The sequence below is a fragment of the Columba livia genome, chromosome 1 (assembly GCF_036013475.1).
Source record: "Columba livia isolate bColLiv1 breed racing homer chromosome 1, bColLiv1.pat.W.v2, whole genome shotgun sequence".
Taxonomy (NCBI): Eukaryota; Metazoa; Chordata; class Aves; order Columbiformes; family Columbidae; genus Columba; species Columba livia.
Window position 1 is genome coordinate 170,772,382 of NC_088602.1, and position 22,840 is coordinate 170,795,221.

The 22,840-nt window shown below is 37.5% G+C and overlaps 1 protein-coding gene across 2 annotated transcripts in view; it reads left to right on the forward strand.

Moving 5' to 3' along the window:
* Nucleotides 1-22,840, forward strand: part of UBN2 (ubinuclein 2) — a 49,768-nt gene that overhangs the window by 16,568 nt on the left and 10,360 nt on the right. For both annotated transcript variants that reach the window (XM_065045505.1, XM_065045510.1), the window contains exons 4-16: nt 988-1,125; nt 2,363-2,475; nt 3,494-3,971; nt 7,299-7,369; nt 8,067-8,196; nt 9,470-9,588; nt 10,236-10,349; nt 11,718-11,861; nt 13,987-14,037; nt 15,372-15,414; nt 16,076-17,617; nt 21,596-21,842; nt 22,617-22,706. In XM_065045505.1, the coding sequence (XP_064901577.1) occupies nt 988-1,125; nt 2,363-2,475; nt 3,494-3,971; nt 7,299-7,369; nt 8,067-8,196; nt 9,470-9,588; nt 10,236-10,349; nt 11,718-11,861; nt 13,987-14,037; nt 15,372-15,414; nt 16,076-17,617; nt 21,596-21,842; nt 22,617-22,706 (3,280 nt within the window). The remainder of the gene's footprint in view (nt 1-987; nt 1,126-2,362; nt 2,476-3,493; nt 3,972-7,298; nt 7,370-8,066; nt 8,197-9,469; nt 9,589-10,235; nt 10,350-11,717; nt 11,862-13,986; nt 14,038-15,371; nt 15,415-16,075; nt 17,618-21,595; nt 21,843-22,616; nt 22,707-22,840) is intronic.

The following is a 22,840-nucleotide window of genomic DNA, read 5'->3' on the forward strand; positions in this document are numbered from 1 at the left end:
TGTGGCGGTCATAATAAAAGCATATAATCGGAGAAGTCTTTTTATGCCTAATGTACAGAAATATCTCTACTATCTTCAGTCCTGTTTCCTGGATATAACATCCGATTCTGTAAAAATTCTTATATAGATTAAACTTCTTCCACTGCAACATAATGATTGTTCAGACTGTCATCTTTTTCAAAAATAGAGAAGAAATAGGTTCTGGAAATAACTATAGCTATCACTTACCGATACAGTTTTATCATGGGCCTTGTAAGTTATGTCTAACAGATCATATGAACTGCACAGTGTCTTATAAAATTGAAGGGTATTCAATAGAACTATGAAAATTAAAATTTAAAATAATAGAGGCAGGTTTGAGTGGGGGATTTTTTTATTTTTTTTTATTTTTTTTTTACAAAAACTGTTTTCAGACAGTGATGTTGTTGTATTGCCTGTGAGGCAGTTGTAGATGAAAACAAATAATTCACTGTGTGCCTGCCTGCTTTGTGGACTCCAGTGAACAACTAAGTGAAGTTGCTCATAGACAGGTGGTATTTTATTGTTCATATGGTTTGTGTGTCTTGATATTTAACATCTAGCATAATGTAATGTGCTCTCAGACAGAATATTGGGGGGAAAAAAGTTGAGAAGTTTGACTTCTTTGTTTGTTTTTTTGTTTTCCTCTGTCAGGAAGGGGTGGGCAATGCCTCTGTGCCCATCCTCATTCCCTTCAGAAAGCAGTGCTGTAATCCTGCCTTCCAAAAAAAGGGCATGGGTTTGAAAGTAGAAAGGTTATACTATGATATCAATGTCCTGTGCCTTGGCTAGTAAGTTTTCAATAGCATTGCTGTCCTGTTTCTACTCTAGCAAGCTGTGCTGTGTGCTTGTATATAACTTTTGATGTCTACAGACTGGTAAACTAACTACACATTCATTTTATTAAGAACTCATTTTATTAAAAATTTTATTAAGTATTGCTGACAAACTCATCTTTTTCCTGCCCAGTATGATGAATTGGTTCCTGCATCCCTGACAACCAAATATGGAGGGTTTTATATCAACACTGGTACACTGCAGTTCCGCCAGGCATCTGACTCAGAGGATGAAGACTTTGCAGAAGACAAAAAGCATAGGCCACCTAAAGTGAGCAATCTTTGATCTTAATTATGCTTTTTATACTGAAGTAACAGCCAGGTGGACATGGGGAAATGCTTGATATGCTTAGAATGGCTCAGATGAAGAGGCTGAAAGCAGAGTGATGCACAGTACTGTTCTGTTGCATTTTCTGTGTTGTGGCTCAGGTACTAGTATGCGGGAAATAACTTGGGATGTCCACACGCTGTCTTGTAAGGCTAACCATCTGTTTAGTCAGGCTAGCAAGTTGTGGCCATCCATTTTGAAGTGACAGATGATTCTGTAGTTTTATAGGAGTTTTATTATACAAGATGAAAACTTAAATTCTCCAACACTGCTTTTTTGATTTTTCACAAAGCTTGCATGATTTGAAATTTTTCCTAATATTAAGAATAACACCCAAAACAAAATATCTGTTAAAATAAACTCAGCACATAAGAACAGCTATATTAAAAAGTGTATATATATATGGTCTTGGCCAAATAGCATGCTGTGCTGATCTGTGTACTTTGAAAAGTTACGATCAGTGCAAAATTAATTGCTTGCGTATGACATTCACAAGTTCTGTGCCATTCCAAGAACTTCCCGCTTTCTCATGTCCTTCCCTGCTCTGCAATTCTTAAAGTTTAACATAATTTTAAGATTCTTGTATTGGATCTGCCCGGGATGGAATTAACTTTCTTCATAGTAGCTGCTATGGTGCTATGATTTGGATTTGTGACAAAAATAGTGTTGTTAACACATGGGAGTTTTGTTTGTTGCTGAATAATGTTTGCACAATGTGAAGACTTTATTTTTCCCTGCCCTGTACCAATAGGTAGGCTAGGGATCAGCAAGAATTTGGGAGGGGAGACAGCTGATCTGAATTTTCCAAAAAGATATTGCATACTGTGTAACTTCATATTCAGCAATGAAACTCTGGTAGCAGAAGAAGAAGGTGGTGGGGGGATTCAGCCTTCCAAGGTGGCCATTGCTTAGACTGGCTTGGGATCAGTCTGCTTGTGCCTTAAAGTATTTTTCTTATTGAAAACTCTGAATTCAGTAACTGTTTAAAAATGATTAATGATTGACACTTGTCAGTAGCTATAATTGCTGCTAGGAATCCATTGGTACTGTTTGCCTTTACACAGACTGAGGTATTTTTCCTGGCTCTGAATTGGGAAGTGTAAGGAAAATTAAATGTTTCTTGTTGTAAAAGTCCCTTAAGGTGGAAGAATCATTGTCCTTTATTTGATCTGTTTTCTAGATAGCAAAGTTAAAAGAAAGTGAAGATCGTGGAATGAAGAAGCGCAAACGGAAAGATGAAGGGACAGAAAAGGAGAAGAAGCCTCGGAAAATGAAAGTTCCTAAGCAGTTGGGGTAGGTTTCTTTCTTTAGATGAACCCTTGTATGTGAGATTTGGTTTCAAGATTGTGTGCCACAGCAAGATTATCACAGCTGTTTAGAATATTGTATTTTTAAACTATAATTAATAGCTAATAGATTTGGGGTTGGAATGTGTGGTGGTTTTGCATAAATAAGTCCTACAAGCTATTTATTTTGAACAAGGAATAATAGAACAAGGAAAGACAAATAACAGAAAAAAGATTTGAGTATATGAATAGCATTATCTATCATTGTTCTACCTGAAGTCTTATGTAGCACTAAGAATTGCATATTCTAATGAAAAATAATTTTCTTCCTATCCCTTGGTTTCTAATCTGAAAAACTCTAAACATAGCTTATTCTACATGTTTCTCACTAACTTTGTATGTGCTTTCCCGAGTTCTGAGGCTAGCATGGAAAGATTAAGGTGGTGAGTTTTATTTTTAATCAGCTTCTAGAAAACTGTCATTGAGTGAAAGTTTTCTTATGAATATTCAAGTTGGTACTGAGATTTATTGATAGCATTTTTTTATCAAGGTGATAAACTGGCGGAAAACGCTCAGTGTAAGTAGCAGATGTTGAGACTGCATATCAAAATTCTTAGCAATGAAGAGAATTTTTTTAAATGTACACAGTGTGCCTAGACTTAAAGTGACCTGCCACCATTCAGAAGTCTTCTGAGAGGCAAGTTTAAGTCTTTTAGTAGCATAGATCAGTCATGAGTACAACAACTGTGCCAACATCTTTATAATTAAATTGTGAAGTCAAAAGTAAATAACCTTTGCCTTAATGTGTATAAAACTTAACAAAACAAATCAGTTGGAGAACATTAAATCACATGGCTAGCAAAGAGTTATGGTAGTTGGTAGAACAGACTGAACATGGAAGCATAAAGTACTTGTTTCTTCCCAGGATAATTTTTCAATTGTACTAAACTCCCAGATTTTTGTTAAAGGTTACTAAGACCTCAAAAGTCACATGCATTCTAATGAAGGGTTTTTTTCCTCTGCAGAGTAATGGCCTTAAATTCACACAAGTCTGAAAAGAAGAAAAAAAAAATGGCTGCCATGATCTGTAAATTTCAAATGGAGAAGGAAGCCATGAGGGAGAAGGAATCTAGTCCAAAACCTCCAGTGACTGTTGCAACCTCTACCCCTAGTAAAATTCCTTCTTCCTCTCTCAGTGCAGGAAATGATATCTCTGACTTGAATCTTAGGATCAATGACCCTGTCCTCTCCATTTTTGGTAGCACAAATGACCGTGAGCTCCTGCAAGAAACTGAAAGTGCCCTGGAGATACTGGGAGACATTGACTTTGACAAGTTGCTTGATGGCACTTCTGATGGCAGCCCGGTATCTGAGCTGTCAGGAGAAAATGGAAATGTCACTCAGGCAACCTACACCTCTCAGGTCATGACACCCAAGCAGGTGCCTGCCCTCCCAGAAGGTCTGCCTACGCTTCTTGAAAAGCGCATTGGAGACCTTCGAACAGTAAGTATGAATTCGCTGCTAAGGAATTGCATTCAAGAGTCTGAGAGAACGAGGAAGAGCAACTAGGGCCTGAGTTGTCCTCCTTCAATTGCTGACTGAAGCTCTAAAAAGTAGAATTTATCTTAATGTCAGTCTTAATGGCTTTACTTATACTGAGGTGAAAATGGGCACAGAGATGATGCAGGTCAATTGTTAAAGCAATGTTTGTTTCACAGTGGAGACAAGGTTTTATAAATCTTCTATGTATAATAATTTGTAATGTTTGTTTGGGTTTTTTCTGTAATGGAAGTACCAGTGTTACTTAATTTGAATTATTAGTTGGTGAAATGAATGGGTCTCTTCTTGTGTTGGAGGAGGAAACCTTAAATATGACTGCAGCTTTTACAAATCAATGTCTTGATTTTTTGGCTTTGTAATGTAAATGGTAACCTGACAGTTTGAGAAAAACAAAAAACAAAAAAACAAACCAAAACCAAACACCAAAGCAACAACAGAAACCACTCAGAAACACGACCCAACCAAAAAACAAAATGCAATAACCACAAAACCGAGTATTTTCTTTTGAAAGATTAGAATGGAAACCAAACTTGTCAATATTAAAGAAAAGTATTAAATCTGCAGGTTACAAACATTCCAATAGCTTATTGAAAGGGATCAGAGCTGTTAAGGTATTACATGCTTCTTGTTTCAGTTGTAGATGTTATCTGAAGTTGAGAATAAATTTGTTGTTTGATTGTTCAGATTCTGATATTAAAGCTTTTCCTTACTCAGAGCAAGTTTTGAAAAAGCAGTTCAAGTTACTACCTTTTTTGGGGGGAAAAAAAAAAATTAACAGCATAGCTTGCTTTGCTATATGTTAGACTAATGATAAAGCGAGGTTTATCTTACCTGTATGTAAAAGTTTTATAGTGTTCTTATTTTAAAATATTCCAAGCTAAATACAGCCAAGGTGTTAATATTTACTCAAGTGAGATTTATTTTGCTATGAATCAACAATAAGCTTCTAGCAAAACAGCAGAACAACTGGATTAGCCCAAAAGTCAGGAAGTGCTAGTGGCCTGTCCCAAATTCATGCTTCTTCCCTGTATAATGAGCCCCCCTCAATTGGGAGAAAGATTTAATTCAGTGGCTCTTGGAAAACCTAATTCTTCTCTCTTCTGCTTTCAATCATGTTTTCTGGAAGTTGGGTGCTGGCTGAGCAGAGCAAGTCTATCCATACACTTGCGGAAAAACTAGACTGTGTGTTGACTTAGATTGCAACTTCCTTACCTTCTGCAAATTACAGTTAACTGCCATATTATCATTGGGGGAAAACATCTTCTAAAAAGCAGGAAAAACTAGATGGGTCTTGTGAGATGCTCAGTAGGCTCACAGCTCTAGTGCTCTTTACTGCAAAGAAAGCTAACAAGTTTATAAAGCTGTAGGAAGACGCTTGTGTTCTGTGAATGGAGTATGATATATCTAGACTAAAAAAATAATTTAGAAAACCATCAACTAAAAATCAGTCAGGAAGTTTTTATTGTATTTATATATTAATGTCTTCTGGTCCCTAAATGGGCAATTCTGAACTACCGTGACAGAAGACAATATTGTACACAAGCATAAAAGTAATAAAATTACTTATTTTCTATTGTGAAGGTAACTGTTAAGATAATCTGTCAATGGAACACAACCGAACAAAACAGTTCAGTGATAGCAATGCAGATTTTGAATCTGCCAATGCTGCTCTCTTCAAAAGCCAGCAACGCTGTCTGCTATGAGTGTAATGCTGAAATCGGCTTTTAAGGTCTACGTGGGAGGGAATGTCAAAGCGTATCTTTCCTTCCACTTCATATAAACCAGAAGATGATTATGATAATCCTTGTGTTAATTATGCTTAAAGGTGCTGGGTTTAAGATGTTCACACTTGTCTTTTGATATCCTATCACTTTTAAACATCTATAACCTTTCTAATTTTTTTAGCAGGACAAAGGCTTCAGTATTCTTAGACAGATAGTACCATCCCCTCAGCAGCTGAATTTGCAGTAGAAAGTAGTCTGAATGCAGTCCTGACAGGAACTTAAAAAAACCTCTGGTATCAATGTTCATGACTGAAGCAGTAAAGTATTCAGGCAATGGGCTACCTTATGATTTCTGATAGACTATGAGACTCCTGTTTTCTTGTGCAGTGTAGAGTTCACAGTTCCAGAATATACTTTTTTTCCCCCAAGCATAAATGGGTCAGTTACAAAGAGCAAGAACAGTAAGTATTTCATAGTAATAAAGGGATTTTTATCAAGTTAACACTTGCATTTATATGTAGTTTTTAGCCATGATGTTACAAGGCAGTATTAGTGGGTTTAAACTTATTTGAATATTCAGCCTCTTAGCATGTTGGCTGCCTCTAATGTTTGTCAGCCACTATACTCTTCCGCATGCATATCCTTCTCCAGCTCCTCTAGGTATGCATTGTCTGGTCCAAGTGTCAGAATGTAAGATGACAGTAAGCCTCTAAAAGTGTGGGGTGGTTTTTCTCTTTTATAAATCTGCAGAGTGGATGAACACTAGAGAGAGAATCTTACTGATCTTTGTGGAATGGTACAGGGAATTGGCTTTCTCCTCCAAGCTGTCATTGTGAAAATAATGTAGGTGATAAGAACAAAGATAAAGGGATTCTGCATGGGAATTCCTGCAAGATCAGTGAAGACTTCTAATGAAAGGAAGTATATGTATAGGAATAAAGCTGTCTTCGGTTGGTTGTTTGGTTTGTTTGGTTTTTTCCCCCCACCCCAAACAGACTCAGGAAGAGACCAGGCAAAATTACTACAGAGATATAGTCTAAAGATGGTGGGAATGCTGGAGAGCACCAGAACAGAGGGATGAGGTATTCCTCTAGCACACATAATCCCTTTGCAGAAATTGCAATGAAAGATTGAGGTGGATCTGAGAAGGCTGAGATGTTGTAACTGCGTGAGGGATGTAACAGGGGTAGAAAAGCAGCTTTGTAGACTTGAGAGTAGAAATGTGTTGATGTTCTTGACTATTTGACTTGTAAATCAATGTTTCTCTTGTTAAAGCAAATGATGGTAGTGGAATCTTGCTGGTGGTGAGATAGTAAAACATGTCTATCATTTTCTTTCTTTGTGCTTATCGAAAAGATGAATGTGTTAACATGAGTGATCCAGGCAGGTTCTAAATAGAATGATTATTTGCCCTAGAGCAAGGGGGTTTTGAGTATAGTAAGAATCCTCACCTCTTTTCTGAATAGCTGAGTGTAGTTTGGTTTTGTTTACTTTTTTCCAAGTAATTCTATTCTCCAGAAAATAAGAATTATTACTGTATTTTCAGGCCGCCAAGATGTTTGATGAAGAAGGCAGGAAGAAGTTTTTCACGCAAGACATGAATAATATTCTGCTGGAGTAAGTGCTTATCTGTACAACCTTCCCTTTTTGGAAAGGGGGTGAAAGGAAAAGTACAGAAGAGGAAATGTTATTGAGGTTGTTCCAACAAAGGCCTTAAAAGTCAATGAAGGTAGATCAGTCTAAGCTAGTTATTAGCTAAAGAGATTTATATATTAATACAATTCCTGTCATGACTGTCTGTCTTTATCCAGTGTAAAGTGTCTTGTAGTGCCCTGTGTCCTTGATTTCATGCGTGAAATTCAACAAAACTGTCATTATTTCTTCCTGTCCCCCACTTCCATAACTGAAAACACCTTCAGCTTTCATGAAGGAAAATGCCGTCTCTTTTTATGCTGTTAAGAGTTTAATATAGAAGGTTCTGTGTTCATAATCTAAGAAAAAAAAGTAATCTCTGGAAGACTGTAGCAGTTAAAATTGTATCAAGATTGATGTGAAATGGTGGGAGGTTTTTCTCTTTAGAAATGAAATTTGAATGGCAGTGTTTCAACATGGCTGGAGAAGTGCGTATATGAATGGTTTCTTGCCGTTGATTAAGACTTTCTCTATTCATAAAACAGTTTAACTGTCGAAAATGTCCCAAGCTGCTATGTTTAGTATGCATCGCTAGGATATGTTACAAGGCTTCCTTAGGTTTTTTGTTCAGTTGTCATCTTCATCTTGGAGAGCCTCACTGGTTGACTCTTTTGTTTGTCAGTATTGAGCTACAGTTACAGGAGATAAATCCTGCCGTCCGCAATGGAGTATACTCTCACCTTGAGGCTTTTGTGCCGTGCAATAAGGACACACTGATAAAGCGTCTGAAGAAGTTACACCTCAATGTCCAGGTAACGGAGAGATTAGCTCCAGCGTGAGTCATTTATGTAACAGTGGTGAGGATAGAGTGCAGGAGAGTACAGCAACAGCCAAAGACTTTGTATCAGTTGCTAAATCAGCTTAAAAGCTGCTTTTTCTGTGTACATGCTATTGTCAGTTCTTTAGAAACAAATATTTTAAGTATTTCAGACCATTTATTTGTGAATGAAGTGCTTTCATCTTGAAAGCTGGGTGCAGGATACTTATCAAAGTAGCAGAACTAGAAAGCCACAGTAATCATAGTTATGACAGGCTAAAAAAAAATTACTGTATTCATTTTTGTGCTGAGAAAATAGACAGGCAAGACTAATAATAGATGACCCAGCCTGTACTGTTTGTGCAAATTTGCCTTTGTGGCTAGGTCTTACAAATACTTTATATGTCATTTGCAGTTTCTTTTCTCTTAAAGAATATACTTTCCTATTTAATAAAAAGTTATCTGTGATCTGAAGTATCCTGACCCAATTACGTAGAGGAAATCCAGGACCGAATCTTGCAGAGGGGCATGAATGCAGAGATCTCAGAACTTGCTAAGGCGACAAACAGATTAGTATGCTATTTCTAAGCAGTAAGACATCATATCACATAGTACTCTAGTTCATCTCAGTAAGCAGTTATGGTTAAGAATGTAGAGACAGAAGATGTAGTAAGAGATAGAGAAGTATATAGTAAACTACTTTAATGTTTGATATTCTTCATATTTGGAGACAATTCTAAATATGTAGTCCTTACCTTTGAGGTACAGAAGTTATATATAATAATATTCTAATACTCAGATCTAACACGTTATGTTTGTTACCTGGGATGTTTTTATACCACAGAGTTTTTGGAGACTTGATTAATTGGATACTTATTTGCAAGTGCTGAGATACTCAGTCAAGTCATCTTGTTTTTTCCCTCCAGTTTTTTTCCTTTGCCTATTTTTGATAAAAAAGCATTATTTAATGAGATCATGCCATAGTGTTTTGGGATATTCGTGAAGATATGTTTCCACATTACTATCTTTCATTGTTTCTGGTCTCAAGACTTACATGAGTTGTATGAGAAATTTCAATTATGTGCATTTCTATAATGCTGTTGCACCTAACAGGATTCAAGTGCCATGTAGGAAATGGCTGTTGCAGTCTCTAGTTAGCACTGGGAATATTGCCTCATGAGTGATTGTGAAATAATTTTTGTGAAGCTATCAGAAACATGCTTTACATTGCATCTAATAGGGCTGCTTTGGTGTTTCTCTTTTTACAGGATGACCGCTTGAGAGAACCACTGCAAAAGCTAAAACTGGCTGTCAGTAACGTCATGCCTGAACAGTTATACAAGTACCAAGAGGACTGTCAGGCCCGCAATCAAGCCAAGAATGCCAAGTAGGTATTTCTGGAATCTGTGCATGCCCATTCTAGAGTCCAGCTGGAAGTCTGTCACCATGTTGTTCATTTCCTGAGCTCAGCAAAGTACTCAGCTCCAGTTTCCAGGTGTCTGTAGGTTTTTAGTTGTACAAAGTACTTAGTTTTGTGTATGTGATGTTGTCACCTGACTTTAGAAAGAAATTCCATTGACTGAATGAAGTAGCTCTTGCGAGAAAAAGAATTATGAACTGTGAGGAGGATACTGGAGATTCCCAAAATGCTGGATTAATGTAGAAAGATGGTGTGTTCAGGTTCTTGATATATTTTGTCCTTGTTCACTGTAATTGCTTCCCTCATAGTTTACTAATTTTAGACTTATAGAGCCATTAACAGATTGATAAGCATCCTGCCTTTTCCCAGTAGAAGTGCTACATGAAGCTTATACCCAACATCCTTCATAGTATCCATACAGTGTGTCCTTTGTGCTTGTCCCTGAGGACTGTGAAGGAGAGGGAGATGAAGTTTACCTTTTCAGAAATGGTATAATGAGAATCTGAAGACAGGTCTCTTTTTTCTTTCCTAACACCTACACCCACGCTCCTTGCTCAAGGAAACATTTTGTCTGTGGCGTACACCTATAAAGAAAACAATTGTTCTAACCATAGGTTGCAAGCGGAAGATGAAAGAGAGAAAAATGGATCAGAGGAAGATGATGATGAGAAACCTGGAAAGAGGGTTGTAGGACCCAGAAAGAAGTTTCATTGGGATGACACAGTCAGGTGAGACAAAACTACCTTTTTCTCCAGGCTTTTCACTGACTTCACAAAGGGTTCTCCAAGGCAATGTTGTTATATGATACTGTTTAATAAAAAATTTTTCTCAGAAGTACACCTCAGAGAAGTTTTAGCTAGTGTTGGGGCTAAATAGGCAAGCAAAAATGCTGCAATGGTAAAGCATCCTTTTCTTTAACTTGAAGGTCAGGATAATCCTATGTCCAGCCCTTTTTTCACTGCTCGTTTGTCTGCTCTGTCCAAATACTTGAGAGTTTTCCTGCTCCTAGGACTTCAAACTTCTTTAAGCAAAGAACAGAGTTACACCTGCTTCCCACCATTCTAGGAATAGGTCACAAAACATTGTCACCCAATGAGTGGTAAAGATTTCTGATGCACTAGAGCAGACCACCAAAGTTGGTGATGCTGTTTTGGCAAACCTCTGAGTTCTCAGGCCAGCCAGCATCCAGAACACATGAATCTTAACCTCTCCCATCCCCTCTGAACACAAATTCGATGTTGTCTCTCAAGAGCAATACAGATTCTTGTCTGAAATGATGAATGTTTGGTTTCCTGGAAGAGAGTTAACTGAAAACTGAGATTACTATTATTTGAATAATCTAGGTAGGCTTTTAAGCAAGCAGATCTTTCTGTATTAGTTATTTGCCATGCAAGATCTAAGCTAATTTTACTACAAGTATACATACTATTAAAATGGGCTGGTGGACTTCTCACACTGAGTCTTTTTAGTATGTTAAGATGGCAGAGAAGTGAGCTTCATGGAATATATACAAACAGTATAGCTTGGACTGACCTGGAGGGAGCCATACTTAGAGATGTTTAAATCTTGTTTGTGGGTTTTGTTTTGGTTTTTTTTGTTTGTTTGCTTTTAATTCAAGAGGCTCTGAGGCCAATGCTGCTTAACTGTGTGCACTTCAATATTTTTTTTAAGGATAGTAAAAGGCAGCATCCCTGTCAAAGAATCTTTGAAATATTCAGCGTAGAATGGATTTTACTTGTTTTCAGATGTTCTCCATCTTAAATGGGATAAAGGTCACTGTGAAAGGTCACTGAGCGAAGTGGCAGGATATGTTTCAGCTAGGAGGAAACCACAAACAGAATGTAAAAGCAATTACAAAATGATAGTGGAGGTGAAAAAAGAGCCATGCAATCCGTTGGAAACAGATAAGTGACAGTAGCAGATAATGCCAGTTGTAGTGGTAAACCTCCAAAAGACGCAATTGGAACTGAGCTCTTCCTACAACTGGCAACACACAGCAGCTGTACAGCATCAGTGCTTCCATTTCTCAGCCTTTTTCTGCTGAGCTTTTGAAAGCATTGTTAATTTCAATATATTTATTGTGTTTCTTTCTGCAGGTCTCTGTTGTGTAATCTTGTCAAGATCAAGCTGGGATGCTATGAGCTAGAGCCAAATAGAAGTCAATCTGCTGAAGATTACCTCAAAACCTTTATGGAAACAGAAGTTAAACCACTTTGGCCTAAAGGTTGGATGCAGGCAAGGTAAGATACCTGCTTTATATTTCTGTTCATTTTGTTGTTAATTATTTCTAGGATCTTGTTTGTCATACATTTGACTCAAGCATGTACTATTAATATAGGTTAAAACTTCAAAATATGTCAGTGGAACTGGAATATTTTATAAGAATTAATGCATTTCAGAAGTTAACTTTGTCTTGTTTACAAGCCTGAGAGATTAAACCCCACTGTTTTCCTTAGAGAACTATTTGCTTTTGTCATCTTCTGGAAACTGAGTTTACTGATGTTCACAGCACATTGCATGATGCTTCATTTGAAGGGGCAGTATGAGGCCAGGGGTGACTGCTTTGGAAGTTTTTTGTCATCTAGAAAGTGATAGTGGTTTAGAAAGTAGTTTTGCCTAATGTTGTAAGCAGTCTGATAATGCAGTGTGACAGACTTTAAAATTGTAAGCTGGAATTTCAGCACCAGAGTTCCCAAAACACTGAGGTTTGTGCTCTTTATTTCCTGTGTGCAACTGGGGTGCTCTGTGATGCTCCAGTGAAAAATACACCAGTTTCTTAATGAAAATTTATTTTTGCTTCCTACTGACTTAAGAGGAAACAGTCGCACAAAGGGAAAAATAAAAAGAGAGTGACAGTAATCACTGTGAAATAAAAATTCAACAATGTTTTCAAACATTTTGAAGTGGAGGAAAAGTAGCAAACGTAGATGAAATAATTTCTTTCTTTCTTTCTGTAGCAGCCATTGCAAAAGACAGCTTCCCATCAAATCTTGACCTAACTGTAAAAGCTAAATGCTACAATAATAATAAACTTTCTCAAGAACACCTTGATTGTAGATTACTGAAATCTGTAAAACTGTAAAAATAACTGTACGAAGATACTTCCTAGAGTAGTCAGTGTAGACAATGAGGTTGTAATAAGCTGCTTGTGAAGTAGTAATGAATGGAACAAACGAAGTGTTACTTTTCTCGGCATTCAGCTGATGGGGAGCAACGTAATATAGATTTGGAGGTTGGTATGGTGAAGAATATGTGAATGTGGAGATGAAAGTGGAATCTGAGAAGGAAGACACTGGAACTGTAGCAAGAGGATGTCAGTGTTTTCTTATTAGATTACATGAGATTTGTGGATACTTGGATTTTTCATGACTATTGCAGCTCTACAGGATGTGTTATCAGTGGTGAAAAGCTCTAGTTCATGATGTAGTCAGTGCTAGTGTGATGGCAGTGGTGTAGGCAAATCTTGCCTGTTCTGGTTTACCTACGTGGAAACGGGGAAGGACATCAAGATTTTGTTAATTGTCTGCTTATAGCTGCATGTGGGTAGCAAGCTGAAGTGTAAGTACAGGGCAGGAATGATTTTCAATTCCACATGTCAGCTCAGGAGTTGATAACACTTCACATGCTTTTATTTCTGTGTTGAGATTTCTCACACCAACTCTTGCTATAATTGGCTCTGCAGTAAAGCATGTGTAAGTCCACTGTAACTGAAGTCACAGAAATGGCACACAGTGGGCTATACAAAATACTAAAGAAAATTAGAAACAAGTTTGGCTACTATATTCCATCTTTTTTCCTCTGTGCTTTAAAAAAAAAAAAAATCAAAAAAACCACCAAAAAAACAAAAACAAACAAACAAACAAAAAAAAAAAAACACAAAAAAACAACAAAAAAACAGCCCCTCCCTCAGCCACAACCAAAAAAAACCCCAAAAAACACCACCAAAAATATCACACAACACCACAACAGACTAACTGCAAAACCCAAACCTATGGTCAGTGTGTGGACATGTAAAGAGTTTACAAAATCATTGTTGTTTAAAATATTTCATTAGTCTTTGAGAAGAAGGAATTAAAAATGTATTTTTTCTATCCAGCTGAAGGAGGTAATATGCCATTATTTTGACTTCTGCTTGCCATTTACTGAGGTAGTTTGAATATAGACTTGAAATGGTTTTGTTTTTGTAGCATTCTTCTGTTTATGGCACCATGTAACTGCGTTGTGATGGCAATACAGACAAACTAGCTGCTTTGGGGACAGATAATCAAAAGGCTATTTTTAAAATTCAAGGTTGAGTACTGGGTGCTCATAGGCTGATTGCCCCTGTAGAATCACCTTATATTTATTTTCTTGCCGTTCTTTTAGGATGCTTTTTAAAGAAAGCCGAAGTGTTCACAATCACCTCACTTCTGCTCCGTGAGTATAATATTGGCAACTTACTAGCATCTTTAGCTTGTTCATAGTATTTTTTCCCATCTTCATGCTATCTTTTTTCGGACAGAGGGGAGGAGAGGGGGATATTTTGGGATTTGTTTCAAAATATTTATAATGTTCATAATTATTTTTGATCCTTTAATATAGACATTTACCTGTAATGTTCTTGTAGCATTGTATTTTAACTCTGTTAAATGGTTAGATAACTCAAATAGCTATTCCCTCCTGGGTTAACATCTTTTTCTCAAAGTGTTTTGAAGCACTATACCTAAAATTTGCTGTGCAGCACCTTGAATTGAACTGAAGAGACTGCAGTACTTCCTGCTCTTTTCTCTTCCTCGTAAATATCTCTAGCCACAGAAGGCTGTGTGTCTTAGTGGAATTTTACCTTCTCGATTTTTCAGGCAGTGTTATGTCCCTCTCAAAAGCTGCCCTCATTCAGCTGTAATTCAGATAAACAGTTATGACTTCAAGTAGCAGCCAAATTAGAACCTTTGTGATAAATATGATTAACAGGATATTTTTTACACAGTAGCAGAACTTGAGTCATGGTCCACCTACAGTAGGGTCTTTTTTTAACCAAGCATATTCCTAGTTACCTAGGAAAGGAGAATAAGTGACCCATAAGATGGAAATCTGTTGATCGTCTTGAAGAAATAGAAATGGAAAAAATGATGTGAAATGCTTCACTTTTAAGTTGAAGCTGATGACTTAATTGTTAATGCTGTCCTTGCTCACAAACTGCGGTTGGTGTTACGGTGTTTACACTGCAAAAGAGCCTGGGAGTTTGTTAAATGGCTTTTTTTCAACAAACAGAAGTTAGATATAACTATTTCACAGTTGATAAGCAACAAAACATTTTTTGGGGGGACGGGGAATGCAACAAGTATACACCTCAGTGACAGAAACATCAATATAACATGAAATTATGTAACTATTATAGGTGACTTCAGTATAGAAGAAGCTCTGCTCAGTAAAACTCTATAAGAGGTTGAAATTATTTGATATTTTGAAGTTTCTCTAAATCGGAAAAGTAAAAAACAGCTCTCCTGATATGCATCGGGTTATATGAGCAACTCAGTGAATTTTGCAAGTAATTTGCTTAGAGATACATGACCAAAAAAAAAGGATTAAAAGTGTGCTTGCTCTCCTCTCCTTTCCCAACCCATTTTCTGTTTCAAGGTTGTTTCATTATTAAAGCTGGACCTCAGTAGTCATCCTTGTATTTTATTGAAATATCATCAGGGTAACAGTTTAAAGAAAAGGAGGGCAAGTCATTTTAGTGTTCTGATGTGCATGTATCTCCTCTGCTTTAGGGCAAAGAAGAAGGTGATTCTGGCACCTAAACACAAAGTGAAGGTAAATGCCTATTTAAATATCTGAGTTTTATGACTCTTTGATACAACCTGTTTCATGCCCCTGACCCAGAGAAATTCTGACAGAAGGGTTCCATCAGGAGATGTTATAAGAGGTTATTGACTTGGAGGTGTATTATTTTAAATAAAATAATACAAAATACTATAAAAGCTTTGTAACTCTGATATATTAGGTTTTTGAAAATTGATTATGAAGAAATACTAGTTCCAGAAAAGTTTCACATTTTTAGTGTGTGCTTTGTTTGTTTTCAGCTTGTATTAAATTTGCAACACTGGAAAAATGTGTGGTTGGGAGGATGACCTAGTAAGTTGATAGAAGTTCTCATTGGACATGACTAGGTGTTGTCTTAGTTCTGTATGAATTTTACCTAGTGATCAGATTCACTACCCTGTTCTTCACAGCATTGATTATTCTTAATTGTGGGGGGCACTTCTAGTTGTGTGGAGCACCTGCATTAGGTTTTTAAATATAAGTATTGAATTAGCACATGCCACTCCAACACCTGCATATAATAGGTAACATGAAAATTACAATAGTAGATCTTTGGTTCATCTGAATTTACGGAATAATAGTATTGCAATAAAGAAGACTTTAGATCCACTCCAGAAAGGCTATTAAACCTGTCTTATCTTTTCATTCTCAGGACTCCAGTCCAAAGAAAGAACAGAAAACATGTATGTCTTCGGTCAATTCAAGTTGTGCTACTACTGTACTGAGTTCCAGCACACCTGTCTGCACCCCAGCCAGTTCTAGCTGCACACCAGCTCCAGAGACGATCTGCTTGGATGACTCGCTGGATGAAGATCTCTCTTTCCACCCACCCTCACTGGACTCTATTTCTGATGCTCTGGCTGTTATCAATAATGGTGCCAAGGGATCACCTCTTGGGTCCACTATAGAGACACCAACATCCAGACCTCGCCCGGGGCTGAGGGAGGAGAAACTAGCAAGCATTATGAGTAAGTTGCCCCTGGCAACTTCAAAGAAAGTAGAGCCCACTCAGACTCCCCATTCATCAAGTCTTATTGCTGGTCACACAGGGCCAGTACCAAAGAAACCCCAGGACCTAGTTCACACTGGTATCTCTTCAGGCCTTATTGCTGGATCTTCAATTCAAAATCCTAAGGTTTCCTTAGAGCCTTTGCCAGCCAAACTACTTCAGCAAGGACTACAGAGGTCAAGCCAGATCCAAGCTGCTTCCTCTTCTTCACAGACTCATGTTTCTTCTTCTAAGACCCAAGCAGCTATTGCCACCTCTTCTCAAAGAACCAAGGATGCTAATATCTTGGTATCATCTTCTGAGGCTCAAGGTGGTTCTTCCTCAACATCACAAGTGACAAAGGTGCACCAGCATTCAGCTGTACAGCAGAAATATGTATCTCCTTTACAAGCAACTATTAGTAAATCACAGAGCAATCCAGTGGTGAAATTGAGTAGTAATCCCAAACTGTCTTGCTCTTCACCAGTCATCAAGGCTCAAGATAAGTCTGTAGTATATCGCCTGCCTTTGTCTAATCCCTCATCTGGAAGTGGATCTCAAGTGTCTCACCCACTGGTTTCTCGGACAACATCCAGCACCTCTACCTCTAGTAACTATTTAGCCAAGGCTATGGTGTCACAAGTTTCTTCCCAGGGTTTCAAGCCTCCCTTCTCCATGGCTGCCTCTCCCAAACCTGCTGCCTCTCCTAAGCCCACTGCATCTAAGCCCTCTGTGACATCCAAGCCCAATGCATCACCTAAATTTTCATCCAAGTCCACCTCATCCCCCAGGCCTGCAACAACACCCAGTTCTTCCAGTTCAAGTGCACTAGTTTCCCAGAGTAGTCACTCCAGCAACAACCCCCTTCATAAACAGACCAGTGGTGTAAATATCAGCAGGCAGTCTCCCACCATGAATTTGCTGCCCTCTAATCGCACCTCAGGCCTTCAGCCTGCAAAGAACCCTCAGGCTTCTTCGAAATTGCCCAACTCTTCTCCTTCTGGAACTGTTGGTAAAAATAATGTGGGTGGAGTTGGAATGAATGTACCTGCCAGCAGAGGCAGTAACCTTAACTCAAGTGGAGCTAGTAGGACTAGTCTGTCTGGGGGAGCAGGAAGTGGAACACAGGGTGCTACTAAACAATTGTCAACTCCACACAGACCATCATCTTCCTCAGGGTCTCCAGTTGTAGCAGCCAGTGTGCAGGTACGCATCTAACGAGTTTACATTTAAACCTTACATTCATACTTGGCACACTTATTTTGTAACTGTTATTTCTTACAGTATCTTGGTTTCAAAATGGGTCATACATTTAATGTGTACACTTTACTAAGCATAAATGCTGATACTGATGAAATTATTTCACTCTAGTGAATAGGTTTTTCCAGCTTATGTGAAATGTAAGGATCAGTGTGGAATGAATCAGTGTAAAATGTTGGTTGGTCTATACTGTGGAACGGAATGCATTTTTTGTTTGAGCTTTTGTTTGTTTCATTTTGGTTGAAGGGTTTTTTTCAGAACGCTAGAAAAGATGCTTTGCGTGACCGTCTTTTCAGGGGATGTGGTATTTTCTGCACTATTAGATTTGTGTGTTCTTGTATGTTGTTTGTAGTGATGGTGGTCATATGAAAAGGTGTCTTGCTACATTTGTTGCTAAGCTTCATTATTAACTTTGAAAAATAGAGTTCAGTTGCTTGTGGTTTGAGTAAAATGCAAGACTTGTATTTAAAATAAGCCCTTCTTGCAAGGGCTTTTCTTTAGTATTTGCAATTAAATATGTATTGTATTTTATAGGATCTAGTCAAACTGAATGAGACAAGTCATTAATATATAAATACCCTAGAAATTGTTTGAGAGCACACTTATGCAGAACTTCATTACTGAAGTACAAGTAATTACAAGTAATACAAAACAAATATTTTGAAAATACTATTGTTCTAAAACCCACGCAAACCTATTATTTACGGAGAAGGCAACCAGCTTTCCCAAGTCGTACATTTGGTTTACTGGGAATGATTTAATTACTAAGATGACTTGAGGTTTTCCTTTCTCTTTATTGCTACCTCTGTCGTGAAGTCTTCACTACTTAAGTAAAATTCAGAAAAGCAATATCGCTGTAGATCAGTCTTGGTGTACTGCAAATGGAAAAGCTTTGTGTTGTTCTGAACAATGTACATAGTAGCTCTGGCATGGTAGTGATGTATACTCAGGTTTTGGCAATGGTTTATAATATTTTTGTTTGCTATCACATTTTTCTTGATGCAGCTGAGTAACAGGAGGAAGGTTATTTTTACAAGATATTTCTATGGTCTTTCATACTACTGTGCCTTAAGTCTTTTACAGTAAACAAGATGTCTGGTAGGCTCTGACACAGCTTTATCATTATTTTGGGTGCTTTGAATGAAAAAAGCACTGAGGTACTACATAGGTCCTAAAGAAGAGCTGAGCCAGATATGGTGTAGTTTGGGTGTTCCAGAAGGTGCCTGGAGGAGACAAAGGCCACAATGAATGGACTGTAGATAGAGTTGGGTTTGTTTTGTTTTGTGTTTTTTTTCTGGTGCAATCAACAGAATCCAGTGGATACAGTTACTGTGCTGCAGAAGAAAATGTGAAATGGGTGTGGTAGTGCTTAAAGATAACAGACAAGGGAAATAAGTAGAAATGTCTTGCATGAGGTGAATTCTGGCAAACCTTCCTCTAGTTAAAGGCAACTAATTTTTTTTCAGAAATACTGATCACTTGGGGAATTAAATGCATTTTGACAGACAGTAATGTTGAAGAGGATTGAAGTGGGTATGGTGAATTATCAAGTAACATGAGTGCATACTGTAATACAGCAAAATAAGGTGTGTTGGTATATATGGGGGGGAAATTAGGCAGGAGTTCTGGTATCACTAAAATAATGACTGACTTTACATGTGGGGTTTTTGACACTTCAGAAGTTACTTTTTGGTAACCTAAAAATGGTTAGGAAGAATGGTGTGAGGAAGATAAACCATGGAATAAGGCTGTTGCTACTGTGCAGGCTGAGGCTGAGTGGAGTATATTCAGAATCAAATTACCTCCCAGTCTAAATACCCTGAAGGGGTAGAGATTTGTGATCACAGAGGGCTTTATTTAGCCTTAGAGGACTAATGGTTGGCTGCTGAACTTAATAAATACTAGACTAGTTGTTAGGTACAATGTACTAAGGAGTTAGTTACCTCTTTTATAACTTTGCATAAGACTGAAAGTGAATCTCCTTTCCATTAGGGTTTAGGGATTTAATTGCTATCTGAGATGCTAGTAATTGGTTAGAAGATGAGAATGGTACCTGAGTGGCTCATTAGAATATGCTAGTCTGCTTACACTGAAGACTAGATGATTTAATGTGATAATAAAGATGTTCCTAACTAAGGAGAGTTTCCAGTAAGTGTTTCCCTCCTTTCTCCTATAGATTGACACAGTTACTTACCAGAATAAAATACAGCAGCTTATACCTGCTGTAGCTCCACAGAAATTTTACTCTGGAGTACCCTAAGTCACATCTTAAGAAAACAAAGCCAAAGTAATCTAAAATTTAGCAACCACTGCATGTGATTTTTTTAAAAAGCTCTACCTGCCATTAGCATTCCTGAGCAGAATCTGGCCTTGACTTCTAAGGATCTTAATGACTCAGATTTACATGACCGGGATGAACCTTTTTATGAAGTGCTATCGTAGGTGAGGAAAATAGAAACATTTGAACTGCAGCTCTTCTAGGTCGTTCTCTGTAGCTCTCTCCATCACTGCTTACTTTCTCAAAAAAAAAAAAAAAAGGCAAGACAGAGAAGTTCAAAGTCTTGACAGAGCACATTATAATGCTTCTTTCTGTTTCAGGCATCTTACAAATCCACAGTTGCAGACAGTGAATGGTTGTAACTTTTTGTACATGGACTTATTGTGAAATTAGTACTTTTAAAGGCAAAAGAGAATTATTATTATTATGTTGAAGTTTTGCATCCATGTGTTTTCTACTTCTAGAATGGACTATGTCTTAGAAGCTGTCACTCTTAAGATGACCAACACAAACACTTGCTACCAACATAACATCTGCAGTTGTTCACAGGGTTACTGTTTTAAAATGTTGTGTTTTCTCTTAAGCAGCAACTAACATTTCTATAGCTGCTTTTCATCACTTTGCTGTTTCTATAAGTTGATATTACAGAAGTCAAGATTTTATTTTAAGGTAATGTATTTGTTGAATTAGCCTAAGTTTTGTTTTTAGTTAAGGCTTACTTGTTTAAATGCAAAGGTTTGAAGTCCTATTTAGTCTGAGTCTAAAATATCCGAGCTTGAGTCTTATTCAAGATGCTTTCTATACTGACTGTTTTGTAGTTAATTTAACTTCATCATGACATATTCAAGAAGCATTTGGACAACGCCCTCAGACACATGGTGTGGATTGGGTTAGATGATCTGGGGATTGGACTAGATGATCTTTCCAGGTCCTTTCCAATCCCTGACATTCTGTGATTCTGTGAATTTTGGGGTTGTCCAATGCAGGGACAGGAGCTGGACTCTGATCCTTGTGGGTCCCTTTCAACTCAGGACATTCTATGATTCTGTGATATGTAGAGTGATGAGTTTATTTTCTTTTGCCTTTTGATTTGACATGTGCATAGATGTCTATACATATATATGTATGTCTGCATCTTGGTAACCTGACTTCTCTTGAAGTGTGGGGGTTCTTACACAAGAATCTGAATTTTCAAAAATCATTGCTTTTAAGTAATTTCTTTAGGAAAAAAAAAGTTAGTATTCTGTCAAGACACAGATTTGGAGAGAGGAGAGCAGTATGGTACTTCTAAAGAACTTCAGATCTACATCTGATATTTTCATATTATCAGTCTAATAGAAGACATTCCTTTAGATTCTCACTGTAGACCCAGTGCGTAATTAGAAAGGAGATAGAGGAAATTACCTGGAAGGCTGATGAGAAAAACATGGGAGATGAGCCATACTATCATGCCTGAATCTGAGATACAATTGTGTTTGCTTAGCACATGAATTGTAGGAAGACCTCCTGGGTGGATAACTGGATATTTATTAATTAATTTAATACACTTTTTAATAGGGTCACAACAGAAAATGGTCGATTCTTATTTCCTTAAAGGATACAACTCAAAGCTTGAAAATCTTAAAGTCCTACTTTTCTTTGTGCAGTCAACAGCAGGAGCATCACTACTGGCTAATGCGTCACCTCTGACTCTCATGGCATCACCCCTGTCTGTAACCAGTCAGAATGTGACATCTGCACCATTAACTCCTTTTGGGATGCTGGGTGGCCTTGTTCCTGTGACCGTGCCCTTCCAGTTTCCCTTGGAGCTGCTTGGCTTTGGGACGGACACAGCTGGAGTGACAACCACCTCGGGATCTACCTCAGCGGCTTTCCATCACAGCCTAACTCAGAGTGAGTGGAGTTAGTTGTCACACCATCTGATAGGGAAAGATGCATCCTGAAAACGTAAATTAAGAAGGGAAGCAGTAAGGTCCTGAGAAACTCAAATTTGGTCCATGGAAATCCCTAGAGAAGAGTAAATGTGGTTTCTTCACTGGTAAAATTTTTTATATAATTATGCAAATGTTACGAATCACCTTTGATAAGCTTAACCTTATTGTTACATTCACAGTATATACTTAGTCTTGAATATGCCTTCTTGGGTAAACTGTTAATCCCTTACTTTTAGAAAGGAATATAGCTTAAGTGTCTCCAAATTTCACAATATAAATAAGAGACTTAATATGGCAATTCTTCAAAATATCCTCTAGCTTAGTAATGGCTTAAACTCTCAGATAACAAACTGTTCTCTTATGAGGAGATAACAACCAAGATGGCATTTATTTTTATTAATTGCTTAAAAATTAATTATTTAGCTTTTTAACCTATATCAATTTTGGTCTTTCTGCTCAAAGAAATGGTATGAAGAATTGCATCCCAATAGTGAGGCATGGTCCTTGCTATGATTTTGATTAACCATATTTGAATGGGGCTGTTTCTATTGACTTATTCCAGCCCTCAGAATACTATCAGGTATTTATTTTTTTGTTGTTGAGATATATATTCAGAAGTCTGTGTAAATAACATGCTACTACAGCTACACTATCAAAAAGTTCTTATTTTATAAAGGCTGCCTCTGTCCTTAAGATTTATTTTTCATCTGTGTTGCTCTCCTCTTTTTGCCAGACTTACTGAAGGGTTTACAGCCAGGTGCTCAGCACGCAGCAACGCTGTCTCACTCACCTCTGCCTGCTCACCTGCAGCAAGCTTACACAGGTAAAGACATTGTATTTTCCTTATCACTTGTTTTTAACTTAAAAGTCAGATTTCTGGCCTAGACTGAAAAAAAAAAAAAAGTACACCAAAACTGAAATTGGTTTAGAGAAGACACAACACAAGAACAACCTTTA